Consider the following 20,711-nt stretch of genomic DNA (forward strand, 5'->3'; position numbering starts at 1 on the left):
ATTAGGATGTAAAGCACAGGGCAGGGAACGCGGTCAATAATACCGTAATAACTACGTATGGTGCCAGGCGAGTGGAAGCCTTAATGCGCGGATCACTTTGTAAGTTATACATGTCTAACCTCTACACCGTACACCTGAAACTAACAGGATCCTGAATGTCATCTGTAATTGAAAAAATCTTTTCTATTTTAAAAATAAAAAACCAAGTGGAAACCCAAAATATTTAGTGTGAAAACGGTTATTTCCTGAAGCACACTTTCCTCTGAGGTTCGCAATGATCTCAAACGCTTTCTACATATCTGAACCATTTTATTACAATCGGGTAAAAAAAAAAAAAAAAAATGTGCCCTGAGGAGTGGGTGGTCCTTTCCGAGCAATCCGCAGAAGTGGAGAAGAAAACGAGTGGACCTTTGGCAAGGTCACCTGCCATGGCGTTGACCTTGACCAGCTGCTGGAAGCGGCACTGCAGCTGAGGCCAGGAAGGGGGCCCTCGGTGGTGGAAATGCACCTGAGGGACATGAGCATCCTGCGTGAGGACGTCCACGACGGGGCAAGGCCTTCCGCCAGGTGGAAATCGAGCCCGAGGTGATGGGCTTCTACCTGGGTGCGTTTCCCATCACCTGCAGGTCAGTGAAAAGCAGCTGGTCCAGCGTGAGGCCGCCCAGTCCTCCTGCTTCATTCCACTCAAGAGGCGAATAAAGGCACAGACTTCTCTTTAAAAAAAAAAAAAAAATGTCCTAAGGCAAAAAAAACATAGAAAAGGAGATGAGGGAGAAAGAGGAACAAGAGACATCACGGCCCCCAAAGTGACAAAGCACGCTCTGTTATCAAAGGAACAACAGGGCCCAGAACATCTGTTTCGAGTGTGATGGGCTGTCGCGGGGGCGGGGGCGGGGTGTGGACTTGCAGGCCAGGGGTCTGGAAGGGGCAGATAGGCGGTCTGCTCCCCCGAAACTCTGCGGACGCCGAGCAACCACAGAGATCTCACTGAGAGCTTTGCTTTGAAGCAGAGCCTGACTGGCAACCTGTGCGATGGAGCCCGTCCGAATGTCGGTGTCACAGGACAAAGGAAATACCTGCTCGCCAGCCTGTGAGGTGAGCGGTGAGCCACACTAAGCTGGTTTTATTTGTCCGTTCATTCATTCACGAGCTCAGCAGGTACTGATGACTGACAGAGACACGAGGACTTGGATGAGAGTCTGGATGCTCACAAGCCACGTGACCTCCCGGCTGTGACACACACGTTCGCCAGACGCTCTCCAGTCCATGATGTCTGGCACCGTCATAGTGGTGACAGGGGCGGTGGTGGCTGCGGTGACATGCGACTATTTTTTATGAGTGATACGGGCGAAGAATTAAGTTGAGGCTTTTGGAATCTCTTCTAATCATGATATGAAAAGTTTTCGGGTTTTTTGTTTTTTTTTTCTAGTCCCATGATGTAAGAAAATAACACGAAGCAAAATAAGAGAGTATCTGACCAATGTTCTAAAATGAGACAGCCAAGGAGGCCTTCTATCGAGTGGCCTTTAAATCACTGACGCTTTGCCCGGAACGGCGAGATCTCATTTAGCTCACACAGCCCCGCTGGAAATAGCTACCACACCTCACGTAGGAAGTGTGGAGGACACTTCCAAGGATACTCCAAGGATGTCGTCATTGCCCAGAGTCACACTGCTTCTAAGTGGCCTTCCCACCAGGATTCCAGGGCTCATGGCCTGCTTCATTGAAATGCACCAACAAATACATTAAGCGCCAAAATATAAGAAAGAGTAAAACAGCCCCCCTCCCCCCACACGTGGAAAGTGTCCCAGCTCAGCCTCAGTGTTGCTAGGACCGGCCTGGCGCTCACAGCTGAGCCGGGGATTCTCCCGTCAAACACAACTTCTCAGAACACCGGCGCCAGATGAGGCCACTCGATATGCTGTCTAAGCAGAGATTAAGCAAGAGCACCCTGCGATCCACAAACACACCAGACGTCCCCCAGTCCTGGATAATGCGAGTGACTGCCGCTTCTGCACCAGTGACAGCTTGAGCCTTGCCTCATTCCTCCCGCCTTAGAAGATAGGATTTCAGAGACCCAGTCACGCAGAGAACAGATCGGTGGGAACCAGAGCAGGGGGTGGGGGCTGGGCAAACAGGTGAAGGGCGTCAAAAGGTAGAGACTTCCAGTTCTAAAATAAATAAGTCCTGAGGATGTAACGTAGAGCACGGTGGCTAAAATTAATAATACCGTATCACGTGTTTGAAAGTTGCTAAGAGAGTAGATCTTAAAAGATCTCATCACGAGAAAAAAAATTTCTGTAATTATGTAAAGTGACGAATGTTAACTAGATTGTCGGAAGCCAGCCGACCAAGTCAAACGGGTACCTGAATGGGGGAGCGGGGACTGAGAAAAAAGAGAAGACAGACAGGGTGCAGGAGGGAGAACAGATCTCACAACTGTCTCTCCGAGTTTATTTCTTATCCTTCTTTTAAACACAATCTGTTCCTTTGTGTATCCCAAAATAACATAATAAAAGTAACATCCTGAAGATCCAGGTACAATTGACACTTCCTTTGACAGAGCATGGTGGCTAAAATTAATAATACCGTATCACGTATTTGAAAGTGGCTAAGAGAGTAGATCTTAAAAGATCTCATCACGAGAAAAAAAATTTCTGTAACTGTGTAAAGTGACGAATGTTTACTAGATTTATCGCGGTGATCGTGTCATAATATAGACCAGTATTGAATCATTATGTCGTACATCTAAAACTAATAGAATGTGTCAGTTATACCTCAATAAAAAAATAAAAATAAAAAATACCCGGTGGTAGAATTATCCCCACCTGCTGGCAGCATCTGATCCAGGGCAAAGCCCCACTTCCTGGTATCTTCCTCAGAATCGAACACAAGCTCAAACACTGTCACAAGTCCTCAAGGACGCACTCGCGGAGGGACGTGTGGTTCCCCACACTGCACAGCCTCTTCTTGGCATCGAGCGCTGAAAATCCCTTCTTCAACCATAGAACATGGTCCCTGTGGGCTTTGGCTGGAGGCTCGCCCAGATTCGGGTGAAGCCCTCACTGCTCAGCACTGGGGACCCAGGAATCCTCCAGCGGTCAGAGTCCCGTTGACAGTGCCCCCTTGGCTGGGAAGTGAGGTCCTAGGGGACGGAGCCCCTAGAATTCAGGAGAAGCCCTTCCACATTGTTTCGTTTTCCTAAGAGCAAGGTGCCTTGGGATTTTTTGGGTCATGTGATCCGGTCTATATTGTTCTTTGGTAAGGTCGTGGAGTATGACCTTCGCCCTCAGGAGGTTTAAAGTCTAATCGGGCGCTGGTACTCGGTTTGTCTACACTATACGTTTGGGCTTCTCCGCTGAGAGTCGAAACAGGAATAAATCTAGCCGAAGCCCGACTTATTAAAGTGAGCGTCCCGCAGGAGTTCATAGAGCCGGGCCGGGGCGAACGCTCCCCTTCACTCCCGCTGTCTCCCTGCATCCTTGCGACGATTTTACAGATGGCAAGAACGAGGCCCAGAGAACTTTTATCTGCAGACGATGTGCTTCCTGAGGTCGGGCAGGTAATGAGTGTTGAGCTTTGACAGTGGGAAGACTCCAGAGCCAAAACGCTCAGATTTTAAGTATCCTCCGTAGCATATGTTAATTTTTATAATAAAATCTCTCAGTGACACGCTTGGCCACATAATCTGGGTTTGGTCACGCCATGCTCCAAATCACGTGTCCCCACTTAGGATGTACAAGCTTTAACTAATAAGCCAGCAGCAAGTGCCTCCTTTCGAAAGTGTCACATCAGCTTTTTCTGAATACTGTCGAACATCAGGTGACGGCCACAGACTCCCAGCAGCCCGGCATGGTTCCCAGTTTTCTGACGCCGATAGGGGCCCTGGTTGTTATCGGCACCACTGCAAACCTGTGTCAACACAGGCCACCAGAGAGTTTACTCCTCCCCCGCCCGCCTTCCCAAGGTGTCACCGGGCCTGGTGCTTGCTTATAAATCCCATGCAAACTTATATCTTGTGTCTCCAAGCCTAAAACTCCAGTGCGATGTGCCAAATATTCCGGCTCGATATTGGAGCTCATTGTTATGAATGACCACGTTTGTGACCATGAGACAGAGAAGAGTCCACCATCTTTTTTGCTTCACAAAAAGGGGAGAGACCACGGTTCTGCTCCCACGCACGGGCTCTGTCCGTTTCAGAGTGCGGTCCTCAATCGGGACAGCAGGCCTGGCAGGGGGCAATCTGTCACCCAACAGGAAGTCACCCTTTGGAGCAAAGCGACCCGCTAACGTAGAAAAGGAAAGAATGGGCCAAAAAAAAAGAGAAACCAGAAAGGAAGTGACTTGGCGAATGTTATTCAAAAACGTGAAAATGTCTTTTTTAGCAAAAAAGGAACAGGCTGTGATAGGATATTCATTCCCCGAGTCATTCTCTATTTGCCGCCCGCACGGAGGCCACCCTGCCACCCTCTCGTGCCCTAACGTCCTCAGGCATCTTCGTGCATTTCTTCTCTGCTGAAGAAGACAAAGCTTGCGGGCTGGGTGAGGGAGGAGCTGCGGGGACAGGCTAGGAGTTCATCTCGTCCTGGAGCAGAAGGAAGAAAGAGGGTGGACAAGAAGTTTGGAGGTGGCAGGAGGCTGGCCGGGAGCTGTGACACAGCCGTGAGGGAATAAACCTGAACCCAAGAGAAGGGGACAGAGACCGAAGAAACAGGGCTGACATGAAGAGTCCTTTCGAAGGGAACATTGGTCGAGCGTGATGGCTAGTTAGTGACAGGCGGTGAGTAAAGGCAGCGTAACTGAAGAAACAGGGCTGACATGAAGAGTCCTTCGAAGGAAACATTCATGATAGTTAGTGACAGGCGGTGAGTAAAGGCAGCGTAAACATGGCAGCGAGATTCGAGCTCGTTTGGGGGGACAAGCATGAGGGGAATGAGGGCAGAAGGCTCCCTCTGGAACCAGCAGCATCATGGAAAGCTGATTTTAGAACCGGGATACACACCCACTGACTCTGGAGCGTCTGCAGACTCCCCGAGGACGTGCGCGCTCGGTGACAGCTGATGGAGCCGCGGATCCCAGGTGGGACGGGAGGCGAGGTGACAGGTGCTCCGCACGCCGAGCCGCGGAGCGCCCGAGCGCACGGTGGGGAAGGTGTCTAGCTACGATGCTCAATTCCTGGCATTCGCCCGGTGTGCGCCCCCACCTCCCGCCTCCCAGAGGCTGAGGCTTCTGTGAAGCCATCTCTGACCCCTCGCTCCCACCCGCGTGGATCACACCGCTACCCAACGCTGTTCGACTTTAAAGGGTGCTTCGCTGACAAAACGGAATTACAGAGATGAGAGGAGGGTAAGAACAGGAGGGGTGGGAACGCCAGATTGAAAGTGTAAGATAATAAAATCCATGGACATTTAAGTCCGCTGTCCCAGGTCTTATCTACTAGGATTCCTACAGCCACCCCATAACTAAGGTAATATGGGCTTCCATCCTTAGCCTCATTTCTAGATAAGAAAACGAAAGCACAACAAAGTTCGATGACTTGTCCAAAGCCTGTAACTGGCGACGTCAAGAGCCGAACTTTTTTATTCATTCATTCGGCATTTATCGCGCTGCTACCACGTGCCCTGTGCTTGGGCCTTGTCTCATGCCCTGTGATGGGGCTGATAAACACAGTGGTGGGTTAGACAAAGCCTTGTGCTCGTGGTAGAGACAGGAAATACGCAAATAAATGTATAATGCGCTACAAAGTGACAGTGCCATGAAGGGACATTAGGCAGGGCGGAGAGAGGCGGGGTTTCTTTCAGACGGAGTCACAGGTCCTGGACTCTGAGCTAATGGCTGAAGGAAGCCGATGGTCATGAAATGTTATCTAGCCCTCTCCTTTTGCAGATGCCGCCCGGGGTCTAGAATGTGCACATCTGAGCATCGGAACCCATCCAGCACAAGGTTCCCTCAGCCCCTGGGCCATCCCAGGCTGTGGGTGGCTCCCTTTAAACTCCCACAAACTTGGATTGTTTTACTTAGCTTCCCGTGTAGATTATAAACTCCTTAGAGGCAAGAACCACTTGCTCATGGTTTACAGTAAGTATATGCTAATGAATTACTTGATCGATAAACCAAAAGCAACGGAAAGAACGGGAAGACTGCTCCCCTTATTCGATATGCATAAAGATGACATTCAGCTCACGGGACAGATTCCTAAATCTATAGGGCATCTCCTAAAATAAGCCCAGCCTCTCCACCATCCCCTAATCCCAGGACCTCCCCTCCTGCAAACCCTATCGGGTAGCCCAGAGCCAAGTAGTTCCCACCAGAAAACCAGGTCAGTCCAGGGGACAGTAAGTAAGGCAGCTGGGTCAAGTGGTGACATTTCTGCCAAGATGGAAACTGTGACTTCAGGCGGTGGAGAGGGGCAGAAGGGGCGTGAGGGGACAGAGAATGACCGCTCAGGTATGAAAACCTATCGGAAGAAGTACCGAGCAATCCATTGACCAGACTAAGTGACAAAGACAAACGACTTCGGCCACTTCGAGTTATCTGTTGAATGTCCACAAACATCTCAGCCGCGTGTTTATTTTTAAAAAATTTTTATTGACAGCACCATTGAACACCTTTCACTTTTAAAGGTATGCATACGTGCATACATTTTTGGGGGGACTTCACATACAATTAGTAATGAGTTACTTCAACTTGGTATCTTAGAGTTTTAATGATTCCCCCAGATGGGACAATTACACTTGGGCAAAATTGCCTTTGAGGACCAGAAGGAAGACTTTAAGCAACAAAACTCCACAATACTGTAACGTAGCTTCGGACCTCCAGGAAGAGGTTCCTCTGCCTTGAGAATCATCGTCTTTACTGGCTTATTCCCGTTAGAATTCAGAGCAGGTTCAGTGTCTCCAGCCTGGCTTTGTACCGAGAGGACATAGTTGATCCATCTAGCAACATTCGAGAAAGTTCCATGTAAACAAAAAAAGTCCAGAATAAAACTCCGGAAAATGACACGATCTGCACTAGCTAAAGTCCCAATTCATACCAACATTTAGATTGCAGTGAGGAGTATGGTCTGAGGCAAATTCCATTTGAACAGATAGTTTTCTATTCAATAATTTCATTCTTGCTTCATTCCTGTGGCTACTCACGTGCAAATATACTCAGAGGCACAAACAGGTGACAATTTATCAGGTATAGGACAGGCATGCAGTCAGTCATCATTATTCCATCAAAATTTGAAGCACAGATCAGGGCAGGTTTCCTCAATTTTTCCAAAACAAGTCTTTTTGTGCAAGAGTGTGGAGATGCATTTAAAAGCAGGATCATTTAAAAGCAAAAAAAAAAAAATACATTGTTTCCTCTTGGAAAAAAAAATGGATAAGATTTAGCAAAGGATTAAGTTTAGCCATAAATGATGAAGAATTTTTATTAACATCTGAACTTGTCATCGGCACTAAGATGAGCTGCTTGTCGAGAACCACAACTAAAAACATCGTTAAGTTTAAAACTGGCGGAACATTAAACACCTTAACCCCAATAATCGATTGTACTGATATTATCTGTTCTCACTTTGTAGGGGGTTCATCGAATTGTGAGCACTCATGAGTTGAAAAGGCTAGTGAAGGCAAATGTTTTTCTCTTCACCTCACTCATGAATGACCGATCTGTATAATCAGATTTGTCAGAGCTTTTTTTTTTTTTTTACGAATTGTATGTTTTCTTTAAATGTCCAAAGTTCCTATTTAGAGACGACTGTAATTTTTACGAATAGTTTGATCTCGCCTTTAAAAAAAAATTAAGAGCGAACGCTGCAGAAGTGATTATATTAAGAGCTTTCCTCAGCAACATCCCTCAAGTTCCTTTAGGTTAAGTTAGTGATTCACAACTAGGGGCATTTTCCTCCCCAGGGGATATGTAGCAATGTCTGGGAACATCGTTGGTTGTCACAACTTAAAAGGATGCTACCGGCATCTAGTGGATAGAGGCCAGGGATGCTGCTAAAAATCTTGCAGTGCACAGGACAGCCCCACACGACAAGAAATTATCTGGTTTAAAACGTCAATAAATAGCAAATCTCTACTACTTCGTGGGTCAGCTGGCCTTATTATAATCCCAAATCTACCTCGGTGAATCTTTGACATTCGAAGTACCCATTCCGGCTGAAATTCCTGATTTATCCACTAGAGTTTGGCCAACTGGTGGTGAAAAATAATAACAATAATTAATTATGGAGAATATTTTAAATTCTTCAAACAACGTTTCCTTATTTTATTGATATTTTATCAAAAATGTTAGAGGGATCATATTTTTTCCCATCAATAATAAAGCCTGGTAGCCTTATGGATAGTCCTAATGGCCAAATATCATGAAAAAAAAAATTAACCTCTGTTTTCGAAAACAAATGGAAAATTAGGAAAAAAAAAAAAACCACATTGATAGAGTACTTCCTATCATTATGCTGAAATACTGTGGAAAGGGCCCTTTTTATGGAGCTAGAAGGACAGATGGTCACCGCCGAGTGCCGTTCCCGTGTCCCCCACATTGCAGCATGGATGTTCCTGACCCAGCGCACACAGAGGAGGCCTAGACTTTTAAAAAATTATTTCCGATTCTTAAAAAAGGAAGAGAGAGAGAATTTTCTGGAATTAACCTAAGCACACAGGAACACTAAACTGCGTGACAGTATTTTTTTTTTTAATCCCAGAGAAAAACATGGTTTATATCCACTGTTTATCAGCTGCAACGGCCACCAAGCAGAGCTGATTTAAAGGGAGAAAAGAAATGTTTACATTTCCTTGGAAGAATTAAAGTGCAGGACAAGGAAAAGCCAGGTAAAAATACCGCACGCCAGGCATCACTGTGCCCGAGACACACCGAACCAGGTAACAAAAATAATGCACCTAACTAGCTCGTTTGGACATTATTAAACGCACTCAGTCAAACTATCTTAAAAGGTATTATTTCACACTGGCTCTACTCCATAACTTGGTATGTTCATAACTGTCCATCAAGAATACTTTTCTGAGGTTAGATTTAATTATGTTGGAATTATGTACTTTTTCCTTTCCAGAAAAATACTTTAGAGATTAACTAAATAGCATTATTTGGATATAAGCAAATACACATTCCTGTAGCCAGTTACACAAAACTAAAAAATTATCATTTTTCCCTTTTAATAAAAAAAAGGATATGAAATTAAATGAGACCTTTAAATGCGAAAGTAGGGGACAGATTTTTTTCTTTGGCTCCAGACAAGCATTTCAAACCAACATTTATTTAGGAGAATTTGGTTTACATATCACCGTGATGAGTTGCATAGAGAATACCCTGTTTTGTGTGAGTACATGCTGCGTTTTTAATATTAAAAATAAAAATGTTGTCATATTTTACCCCTTTTTTGGCTACAAAGTACATACAGGCTAGTCCAATAAACGACTAGGGATAAAATCTATTTAGACATTTTTCTACTTACCTAATTCATGGCTAATTTAAACTTAGATGATAAATTTTCAAGGAATAAAAAATTCTTATCCTACCGATCACAGTTGCTTACTTATTTCTGCCTTAGAATTCAAGATTAAGACGTTTTATTAAACGGCATTTATGCTGGAAAATGTGGATACTTTTTCTGTTACCAAACCCAACAGTTCTGATGAATACGGTGCAGTTCTAAACAGGACTCAATGTTTAGAGTCTAAAATAGGATCGTTTTCGATTTTGCAACCCATCAAAGAAGATTCTAGTTTTCTTGTGAGGCACCTCCCATTTTCAGATACCTATTTTGAAACAGTTCTGATTAAAACATTGCTGTCTAAACTATTTGTTAAATACATGGCAGGTGCTTCTCCAATACTAATATAGGTCAGTTATGGTTATGGATCCAAATCAGATTCCAATAAATTTATTTGAACTTGGTGATATGGGTCAGAGACATAGAAGAAGAGTGTAAGCTCCTCAAAACACACCGAAGTCAGTAACGAACTTAATTCTCATCTCTCCCTCGGACATACACTTTTCATCAAGTTCCTGGTTGGCAACAATAATAAATACTTTAAAATACATCCAACTAAAGAAAAATCGATCTTGCTTAATTTGGGGGCAGGAATGAATCTTCAATGGCATATACTCTTCTATCCCAGTAATGTTCATTTTTCTCCTGGTAAATGCAACATAGATAATGTGATCATGTAAAAAAAAAGATTCACGGGAAATTTGGACAAATAAGTCAGTCATTATTAAGCAATAAATGAAAACAGTCCCAACTGGACTGACTCTAAAAAACAGTATATAAGTACTTGTGTCACATGTAAGGAAATAGAAATGTTCCCCAACTTTACGTGAAAAAAAATGTTATATATATTTAAACATTTGAAACGCCCTATAGCTATAGTTCAGTTCACTACAGAAAGTAAACATTCCTTTTCTCCCCATCTCATAAAATGAGGCGGTCAAAAGCATTTTCTTCCTGCTTCCTCCCACCCCTTCCCCAATAAACTCGACTTCCTCTAATATTCTGAGAGTGTTTTCCACCTTAATAGATATCCATTTTACATTTATTCAGAAATGAGTCCAAGAAAAAATGTAAGCAATGATAAGACGACTTATCTTTTCTCTTAGGATCTTCCAGAGGAATGAAAAAAAAAAAAAAAAAGCCATTATGGCATTATGGTTCTTAAGTTTTTATGATGTGCTTGGCTGTGAGCTCACCTGAGAGTCAGCTAGAAGTTCTAATCAGTTTAAAACAAATAGTACTTTGAGCCCCGTGTCCAGTCACGGAGTCCCCACTTTCGATGTCCCTGATAACTACGCCAGTGCAGTTTGCTTTGGAAAATAAATGCGCAAACTCAAACAGTCGAAGGGCAGCATGAGACACCCAGGACCATCATACCAAGGGGCTACCGGATCAGTCACGTAAAGATTAACAGACACAGTCAATTATCATCCCAAAGAGCCCACCCCTCGCTCGATACAGAGAGTGTGCATTGCAAGTGTGGTCAGTGTCTACAGCCCACAGAGCTCTCTCCACAAGCCAAGCTGGTGGCTCCAGGGTGCCTCGTCTATACAGTCTGCGCCCGTGGGTCTCAGATCAAAAATGGGTGCTGTTGACATAACATTGGTCCTCCTGAGTTTTGGTAAAAGCTTGTCCACGGTCACTCACAGAGCCATCCAAAGATACTTTGACAGCCACTTCTGTCATTTCTCTTCGGCCGAGGCCTTCTGCTCGGTACGTGTCTACAGGAGAGGAGCCATTGTGCTCGGCACAGCCATTGACGTGGGCCAGAGGCAGGGCCCCAGGGGGACAGCAGAGCTGCGTGGCACAGGCCTTGGAGACGCAGGGTGAGTTGCAGAGGAACAGCGACTCCTTCTGCCCCAGGGTCTCCTGCGAGTCCACCTCCTCAAACTGGATGGTCACGTTGTGGATTCCCGCGTTGTGGAAGATTTCTCGAATTTTCACGTTGGCGTCCTGGTACCCCCTGTCCTTCTCATACTTGATATGCAGGGTGGCGACGACCTTCGCACTTACGAGTTCCCAGATGTGCAGCTCGTGAACGCTGCTGATTCCAGGCACGGCAGAGAGTTTACTCACTAGAACGGGGAAGAGCAGATGACAGCTCAGGTGAGAGCCAGAATCGAAAGGTGGAGCCACCGCGGGGAGAGGTGTCGTCCCTTGAGCCTTCTCACGGAAATGGTGCATTTATAACGTTCCGGGAAGAGAAATAGCCTCACCTGTCCGAGTACATTTTCTCCTAATCCTCTTTCTCCTCTCTGAATTCCTCTACCATACACCGTTAGCCCATCAGAGGCAATTCAAGAAAATAAATTTAATAACAACAACAACAAAAATGGCCGGGGTTGCCGAGTTTACAAGGGAATGGACGATCAAATGGACTGCCTGTGGGAGTATAAAGCAGGATGCCTTTTCTAAAGGGGATACGTGGGAATATGGATCGAAAATGTTTACCAGCAATTCTAATACTAGGAATTTAACCTAAAGGACATCACCAAATATTTACGTACAAGAATGGTTTGGGCAACGCTCTTTGTGTTGAAGAACAAGAATGGAAGCAACAGGGAATAGTTGAATCGATTATACAGCAGAATATGATGCAGCCATGAAAAAGTAAGTTGCATATTTAAGAATGTGGGGAAGGTACATACGGTATTTTTCAGTGAAGAAGCACTTAGCTCAAATGTATACATGGCATGATGGCTCCTTTTCTTTTTTTTTCTTTTTTTTTTTTTTACAAAATATCAGTGTCTACACACAAGAAAAGTTTTTTAGGCAGTTAAAGCCTTGTTTTATTGAACGATCGATACAGCGATATTATGAGTGGTAATTTCTGGGTGGTAGGACTATGAGAGATTTTTCCGATTTCGCCTCTTCTGGGTTTTTTTTATACTTTCTAAAATGGTATGTATTTAGGGAGATGGTATTGAATATTGATTGCGAGCAAAAACCTTGTAACTAGCTAGAGTCTCAATCCCACGTAATCATTTACTACCTGCACGATCTTAGGCAACTTACCTGGTCCCTCTGTGCCTCGGTTTCCTTATACGTAAACTAGGAGTGATAAAAATGGTACCTGATGGGATTATTTTAAGGATTAAATTGAGTTCATTTAAGAAAAGCACTTAGAATGATACCTAGCATATAAGGGCCATAAAAGTGTTGTAATTGTTATAACTATCTACTTTTTAAACATCTGTTTTTAAATATATATATATATATACACAACTTTGTTAAAAGGCGGTATAAGTCACGTATTGCTTTGTATATGTTTATCTCCCTTCTTTTTCCTGGAAAGCCAAGACAGCACGGAGCACCTGCTCCCTGAGCTCTGCCCGCGGCACTGGGCTAAGAGGAGGTGGGCAAGAAATGGACACTGATTATTTCAACTCTGTCTGGTACAGCAGCCAAAGCTGACCTCACCCGACTGCCTCTCAGAGACAGTAAACTAACCAAAGCTGCCAAAGAAAAGGCCCCCCAAAAGGCGAAAAGAACATCCAGGGTGGGGTGAGGGAAGCATCGTATAAGGCAGCCGAAGGCAACAGCGCAATCCGCTTGAGGGCTGTGCCCGTCACGGTGACGCTGTAAATCGCAACAGTGACGCTATAAATCACACCTTCACAGGGGAATGTCTGACTGTGGCCAGACAAAGCATTAACATCCACTTAAATCTAATTTCAGGTATTTGTCATCACATAGGTCTTTCGACTTTCAGTTTCAAGGCAGACCTGGGCTCTATTTCATGTCTGCTGGCTCCCAGGAGAAGCAATGGCAGATACAACAGCAAACCTGCGTGAAAACCTTTTTTTCTATAAAAACATGATCCCCGTTTAGAAACACTAGATGTAAAGTTGCATATTGCGTTTCTCACCAGCACCTGGGTGGCTCCCATTTAGAAATTCCTCAAAGTCTCTAAGCTTTTTGCCCTCAGCTGCACATAACTAACGTGGGAGTCTGACCTTCTGTACGAGCAGAGAAACAGGTTCCATCACTGAATGAGGTCGTGAATGATCTGAATTTCAAACACTGTCCTCTGTACCGTGTTGTAAGGGACACTGTGACTCGTGTGCCCATAAAAATCAGTTAACTAGAACTCGGGGATCTAGAGGACGAGTGATGTATGGTTTCGGAATGAGGAGAATAAAAAGCAAGTTCTCGGCAGAGTGGCCTCCTGGGAGTTAAAATAAATCTTTGACTTGAAGGGAGATAGGCCAGAAGTGGGTACTGCCTGAGCACTGCAGACGCAAGAACTTACAAAGGACCTTTGGTCCTTGGAGCTGTGACTCACACTACTTAAGCTACAAAACGTCTGTGGTGTGTCTAGTGCCTGGTGATTTGAAGTCTGTCACACAGATCAAACGCTGCTCCGAACTGCAGCTGGGCCTCCGGCCCGAAGGACATGGAGTGGACAGCGGCGCTAGCTCGGACCCGCCCGACTTACTCAGCTCTTCCACCTTGATTCCTTTGGGGACCATCTGCAACAGAATGACAGCGGTCTCCTTGATGAGTGGGAAGGCAGATGACAAAATGATGATGACCATGATGATGGTCAGGCTGGGGTCGATGTAGCATTTCCAGTTACACGGGTCCTCGTCTTTCAGGGGAAGCGTGTAGAATATGATGGCCGTGATCACCACCACCACCGACCCCAGGGCGTCTCCCATCACGTGCAAGAGCACACCTGCCGGGAAGAAAGAAAGACCTCTAACGCATGGATCCCGGGTGGGGAGCCACGTGACACTCGGCGACTCGGGGTCCAAGTCTGCGGAGACCTGTTGCTGTTTGTTTTCTCTTTGGTTAGAACAGCAGGATGGATTCAAAGCAAACAAACGCAATGGCAGCTGTTGTGCAAAAACCAACCCCTAGGCCACCATCCCAAGCCCCAGAGGATTCAGACATCAATGGGAAGACGGCTGTGTCACCTCACAGTGCCACATGGCTGCCACCCACCAGCCATCAGAGGACACCAAGCTGGAAATGGAGGCTGTGCAAAAGATTTGTTTTCTTCCAGATTGCGCTTTCAATTGTTTCAAACATTCTTTACGAGGAGAGGGAGCTAAGTGTATCTTTTTATTGTCCTCCTTCGACCTTGATCTCGTTGACACCTGGCTTCGTCCTAACCACATTTGTTTTGAGAACAGGGAGGGACTCCATCAACGTTCTCATGGAAGAAAGCGCCTTTTGTCACAGTAAAACAAAATTAAAATTCTACAGATAATAAAAAATGAGGACGCTTTTAATGAAGGGAACAGTTTCTGAGGTTTCCACTGCGAAACAGAAAACAGGCAATTCTAGCAGAGATCTGGCGTCCAGTGGTTTGTTTGGCGTGAACTACACTGGGATTTAATGAATTCGGCGAAAATGTTGCCAGAAGGATTATAAAATATCAACACAAAGTATACACACACACACACACACGGAAAGCAACATCAGAGTCTTGCTACTCAAGGTATGGTTTGCAGACTCACATGGCCTGGAAGCTTGGGAGGAATGCAGAATCTTAGGCCCCACCTCTGATCTATTGGATCCGATCCTGCATTTTAACAAGATCCCCAGGTGATTCAAACGCATCGCGTAAGAATTTCCAAAGAAGAAAGCTTCTATCAAGGAAGGTCTGCTTTGTCTCTCCAACTATCCCACAGAGTCACTCAGGAAAATTAGTAATAATCCAAAACACTATCGACAACCTCATGGCTATGACCGAACAGTCTCGCTTGGAAGATATTTTACTTGGGTTAATTCTTCCTCTTGGCAACACTCCTAAGATCCTGAGTAGCATCGGCGTAGGTAAAACGGCATTCTGTAAACACACTAAACGTAACTTAAATTCAGGGAGCAGCCTCATCTCCTAGCTCTGTGGCCTCTTCTTCCACCCTCCACCCTCAGAGGAGCTTCTCCCTCCCCAGTCCTGAGCCACAAAGGGAAACTCGAAACATTTGGTCAACGCGCCTTGTTCCTCCAGAAGGAACTGAAGATCGAAGCTTTAACCTCTCCAGGGCAATAAAAAAATACCACCAGAAAAATACGAAGACCGAATATTTCCTAGATGCCCTTCACCTCATTTTCACGGCCCGAGATAGTCTGATATTCTGAGATTGTCTCCTGCATGTCAGCCTCATTTCCTCCTCTAGACTATAAATAATTTCAGGCTGAGGGTCACACTCTATACTTTCTTTGCTTAAATTTTAGCACCCACAGCATACGATGTAGACACTCGAGAAAACAGCGTTTTCTGGTTGGAGAGCCACAGCGCCCACCGCCGAGAGTAACTCCTGTCTTTTGCTGAATAACATCAACCGGACAGGCTGCCACGTACAGTACACACCAGATGTTATTCTACGTCTGTTCTATGTATTTACACATTAAGTTCTCTTTAGGACTCTCTGAGTTGGTTACTCTCTCCATTTTACCAAGGAGGGAAGTAACAGAGTAGCGAAGTAACTTATCCAAGATCACACAGCTGGAAAGGGTCAGAGCTGGGATGTAAGTCTGGGAGGTCTGACAAGAGAACCATTGTGCAACTAAGTCCTAAATTCTAATTTCAGGTTTTCCTTCTGAGAAATTTCGTAGCCCCTAGGAATTATATCAAATAGTTTGCAAACTTATTTTCTCCATAATCCACAGTAAGAAGCATATTTTGCTTCCTAGAGCGTGCACACACGCGTGCCCATACACACACACGCACACACACAGAAACAAATGTTCGGTGAAAAATCAAAACCTAGCCTTACATATGATTTGCTACTATTTTCTATTCTATTTTGTTCAATTCTAGGTGATTTTCTAAATGCCGATCGGACCTTATTAAACTGATTTCATAACTCGAACCATCATAGCCTTCAGTTTGGAAAACTGCTTAAAGCATCGATTTCACTAAATCCTTGAGACTGGATGTTGCCGTGTGTTTTCTGGCCTCCCGCATGAAGATGAAGCAGGTCATTATCCTTGAGGAAGCACCGTCCACCAGCAGGATTCTGAGACAGGTGTGTCAGTCACCTCCACAAAGAAGACTAATGCCTGGGATGGGAAACCACAGGGAAGGCTTCTCGCGAGACGGGCAGTGGGGGCAGGACCCTGAAGGGGTGGGAGACAGACTTCAACGGGCAGCTACACGGCGGGCGGAGAGAACTCAGAGAGAAGGCGTCGGGGCAGAGAACTCAAGGGAAGCAGTGGATGAGGACCCGACGGCCAGACCACGTGGGAGACAAATGCCCTAGCTGTGGAGTCATGAACTCTGACAGGTCTCGTGAGCCAGGGACCTCATGAGCCGAGGACCTTGGGAAAGTCCACCTCTGTGAGCAACGAGATCCGAGATCCTCCCTCCCTCGTCTGCGAAACAGGAAATGACATCTGAAAAGCCACTGAGAAGGACGCACCCAGAACTGATGGGAGCAGAGGAAATAGCAGCCTAAACGCCTTGCCCAAGGTCACCTGGCTGGGAAAGGGCAGAGGCAGGACTTAAAGTAGCTGCGCCTCCCTACGCACCTCTGCGCATTAAACGGTAGGGGCGAGGAGCAGGGCGGAAACATCCAGAAAGCAGTGTTGGCACCAGAACAGCGCGCCCTTGGACATCAGTGTTAGAACCTTATGTTGGAGGTAGCAGAGGTTTCTGAGCAGACTCCGATGCGATCGCCTCTGTGATTCAGACAGACAGATCGGGCAGCGTTATCTGAGGGACAAAGTAGCCACTGGACAACTCGATCGTCTGATTAGACATGATGCTCACAAGGCAACTTTGCAAAGACGGGACGCCTTAGCGCTGGACCCTCGCTTGCTGTCTCTAGGTAAAAACCAACCTCCAAAATAACTGGCATATACCATGAATTGGCGATTGGACATCGGGTGGAATTTGAGGCACGTCCCAGCCCCTGGAAAAGTCATCCGTGCTGTTGAATTTGTCGAATGACTAGAAACACAGCTCATTAGCTTGGGGCATTCTTATGGGAGAACGAGAGGTCTTTCTTATGAAGAAAGGAAAACAAGAATTAGAATGAAACACCTCATCGAAGAAGGGTTCGTTTCAAACGAGGTCAGGACGGCAGTTCATCCACTGACAGTTATGCTCAAAGGGCTCGTTGTCTTTCTGACATCCTGCTGCAACATTTTTAATGTGTCACGTTCGATCGTATTAAACAAAATCGACCACGACAAAGTACACTGACAAGAATTTTTTAAAAGAGAGTCCTCTCACTGTGCTTCGCAGTAGTAGGTGATTCTTAGAAGGCATTTTTTAAAAATTTCACGGGAATAAGAGAACCAGTGACGAAAATCAAGAAACGATTCTTGTTCACAAGAATCCCCATCAGACGTTTGTTCCCCTGCGGTCCTGCTTTCTAGAGCAGTGGCTTAAATGTCAGGTAAGCGTTCAGCGGACTGTGTCCACTGGACACGCAAGCCGACCCGCCTGGAGTCTGGAGACAGCGAGCGATGACGGAAATGCGAACAGGAGGCCAGGGTACCTGCCTCTGCTGCCAGCTGGGGTGACGCCGGGCGTCACCGTGCTCTCGGGACCCTGGTTCCTCATCTGTAAAGTGAAGGGGCTGGGGTCCATTTTCACTAAGGCCTGTCCGGCTCTAACATCCCCTGGTCTTTGTCTGAATCGTGGCTCCGAGACGAGGACACAGGGCCTACGGTGAGGCCAGCCTCCCACACAGCCTGCAATATGGAAAGGCTCCTGCTGGCCACGGCACGTGCTCTGAGCTCACCCTCACCGAAGCGGGTCAGTTTGAGCCTAGCGGCTCCACTCACTGTCTGAATGACGAGAACACTCACCTGATCGGATCAATATAATTATTAGGTGACTCATTCGTGAATGGTGCCTGGCACCAAGCACGCACTTCAGGAAAATGTTAGCCAGTTTTCCTCCCATGGGTCTGAGCACTTCACATGCTTTACCTCACAAGAAGCAGACACGTACTATTATTCTCCTCATTTGAAAGATGAGGGACTTAGAGGCTTAGAAAGGTCCCGTGACGCCCAAAGTCACGTAGCCTTAAGTGGCAAAGCCAGGACCCAAACCCGGGCAGCTTGAGCCCATGACCCAATCTTTTGGCCACTTCGTTAGTCACCTCTGTTGGAAGTTAGAGGGGCACTTTTGTCAATACCCGTGGACCACAGGGCTCAGCCGGGGACAGCAAGGCATTTTACCTCTGACATTTTCCTACCCTGCAGGTCCAAGGGCTTTAAACTGAAAATGAGCAAAACCATACAAGCTTCCCTTACAATATGCTTCCCAAACTAGGTCAGAATATCTGCTGGTACCTATTCTTAATTCTTCTTGGCTTCTTCCCACCTACCTGTTCTCCTTCTCTGTAACGGAAGATAAGAACGAATAATTAACAGAACATGTTTTGAAGAGTGAAGGTGCTAGGATGGCGAACTCCATCTTAAAAACCTACAATATATGTATTTTTTAAGCCGACCCTTAAAAAAAGAAAAATAAATGAAAAGATATGATTTTTCCTTACAGATTCTTTCTAAAAAAATTCACAACCAAGCTCTTCAGAAATCTCTCTGGTTCAGTTAAATCTGTAAAAACTAATTTATTTAGCATGTTTAGGGGCTCATGTGTTGTTGTTCTTATTATTTTCTGATTTTTCTTATGATCCAGTCCGGGTATCACTTTGTAAAACCGATGGGAGACACTCGGAAATGGAGATGTCTCCTGGATTTTTTGTTTTTCTTTATATTATTTCCATCTATGCTCACAGGCCTCCCCAAATCATCTGAAGGTAAAGGGTTGCATGGCCTTTGTTGACATTCTCAAAGTGAAGATTGGGCATTGACCTTTCCCGAATCACCGTGAAGCCAGGCTATGCCCGAGAAGTTGGAAATCATACTGGTGAGAAACACATCTCTGAACGCCCCGGGCTGGCCTTTGCTCAGTGCTATGACCTTGAGCACATGGTAGAAGGAATGTTAGCGATGCACCTTCTACGTGCCTCACGAGCACCCCCACTGTGGGCCTGGAGGTGGAAATTCAAGTGAGCCAGGAGACCCATCACAGAAGCAGATTTTTGGCAGAAATAACTGAAAGTGACGAGGATCGTTATCAATGCCACCTCGAATGTCACACACCTATTCTCGTCCCACCTTTATCAAAATGACAGTTAAAGCGGGCGGCACTTTGTGTTAGCAGTGTCCTTGGATGGGCAAAATTCAGTGATGTAGGAATATGCCGCCGATCTGTGAGCCTCTGAAGCAGACGGCATTAGCATGGGTCTAAATGGAGGAAGGGTCGATCATTAGCGACCAGAGTCTCCCTTGGAATCAATACAGTGATTAGGCAAGAGACCAGGGTCATAGTCTATGCATGTGACCCGCCTACATCCTAACACACCTGATTCGAAGGCAAACAGAAGATGATGGACGAGGACAGCCCAGTCCACATGCACTGTTAAAGGCACGTCGCGCGGACCCGACGCCAACCCTACCTCTGATGTTCAGGGCTTCGGACTTCTTCTCCTTTCTCCTCGTCTCCTCTGGCTCGTTCTGGGTGCTGAGGGCATCACCTGCATTCAAAGAAGAAACCTTGTGTTGTGTATAAGTTCTACAAACAAAAAGAACCAGCGGATTCAAAAACGGTTTGTTATTTTAAACGCCTCCTTGCTTCTCAGACCCTCTACCTACCTCCCCAAACGCGCGCGCGCACACACACACACACACACACACACACAAAAAAACAAACACAGAGCCGGCCATAGTCAGTGCCGGCCTCGAAATAAGCCCCCTGGTCCATCTTTGAGCTTCGTTCACATTTCCGTTCAAGTTAAAACAAAACAAAAAAAGGCAGTGGGAGCCCAGGCCATAGTCAATGCTGGCCTCGAAATAAGCCCCCTGGTCCATCTTTGGGCTTCGTTCACATTTCCGTTCGAGTTAAAACAAAACAAAAAAAGGCAGTGGGAGCCCACCCCCAACCCCGAAGCCCGGAACTCCCAAGGGGACAGAGAAAGATGGGCCGAGGGGGCGGGAGGAAAAAAGTACAGATCGCACCTGGAGAGGGGAGGGGCGGGGAGTGATGTCCATTGCCCAATAATAACTGATTTCCAAGAAAATCAATAGCGCTGTGCAGAGAGAAGGGGGAGGGGGAGGGCTGAGAGCCAAGGGGGCCCGGGGAGCCGGGAGGAAAAGGAACACGTGGGGAGTCAGAGAAATCGTGGGGAACACGTTGAGTTAGCAGAAGAGGGTCAAAGCGGACCGCGGAGGAAACAGA

General features: G+C 46.0%; 1 protein-coding gene across 1 annotated transcript in view; it reads right to left on the minus strand.

Annotated features, from left to right (window-relative positions):
* Window positions 1-11,077: 11,077 nt before the first annotated feature.
* SLC30A10 (solute carrier family 30 member 10) overlaps window positions 11,078-20,711 on the minus strand; it is a 25,242-nt gene continuing 15,608 nt past the window's right edge. The window contains 3 exon segments of the mRNA XM_006916246.1: window positions 11,078-11,577; window positions 13,941-14,180; window positions 19,933-20,010. Of these exon segments, the coding sequence (XP_006916308.1) occupies window positions 11,078-11,577; window positions 13,941-14,180; window positions 19,933-20,010 (818 nt within the window).

This window comes from Pteropus alecto, unplaced genomic scaffold (genome assembly GCF_000325575.1).
Source record: "Pteropus alecto unplaced genomic scaffold, ASM32557v1 scaffold65, whole genome shotgun sequence".
In the NCBI taxonomy this organism is placed as follows: Eukaryota; Metazoa; Chordata; class Mammalia; order Chiroptera; family Pteropodidae; genus Pteropus; species Pteropus alecto.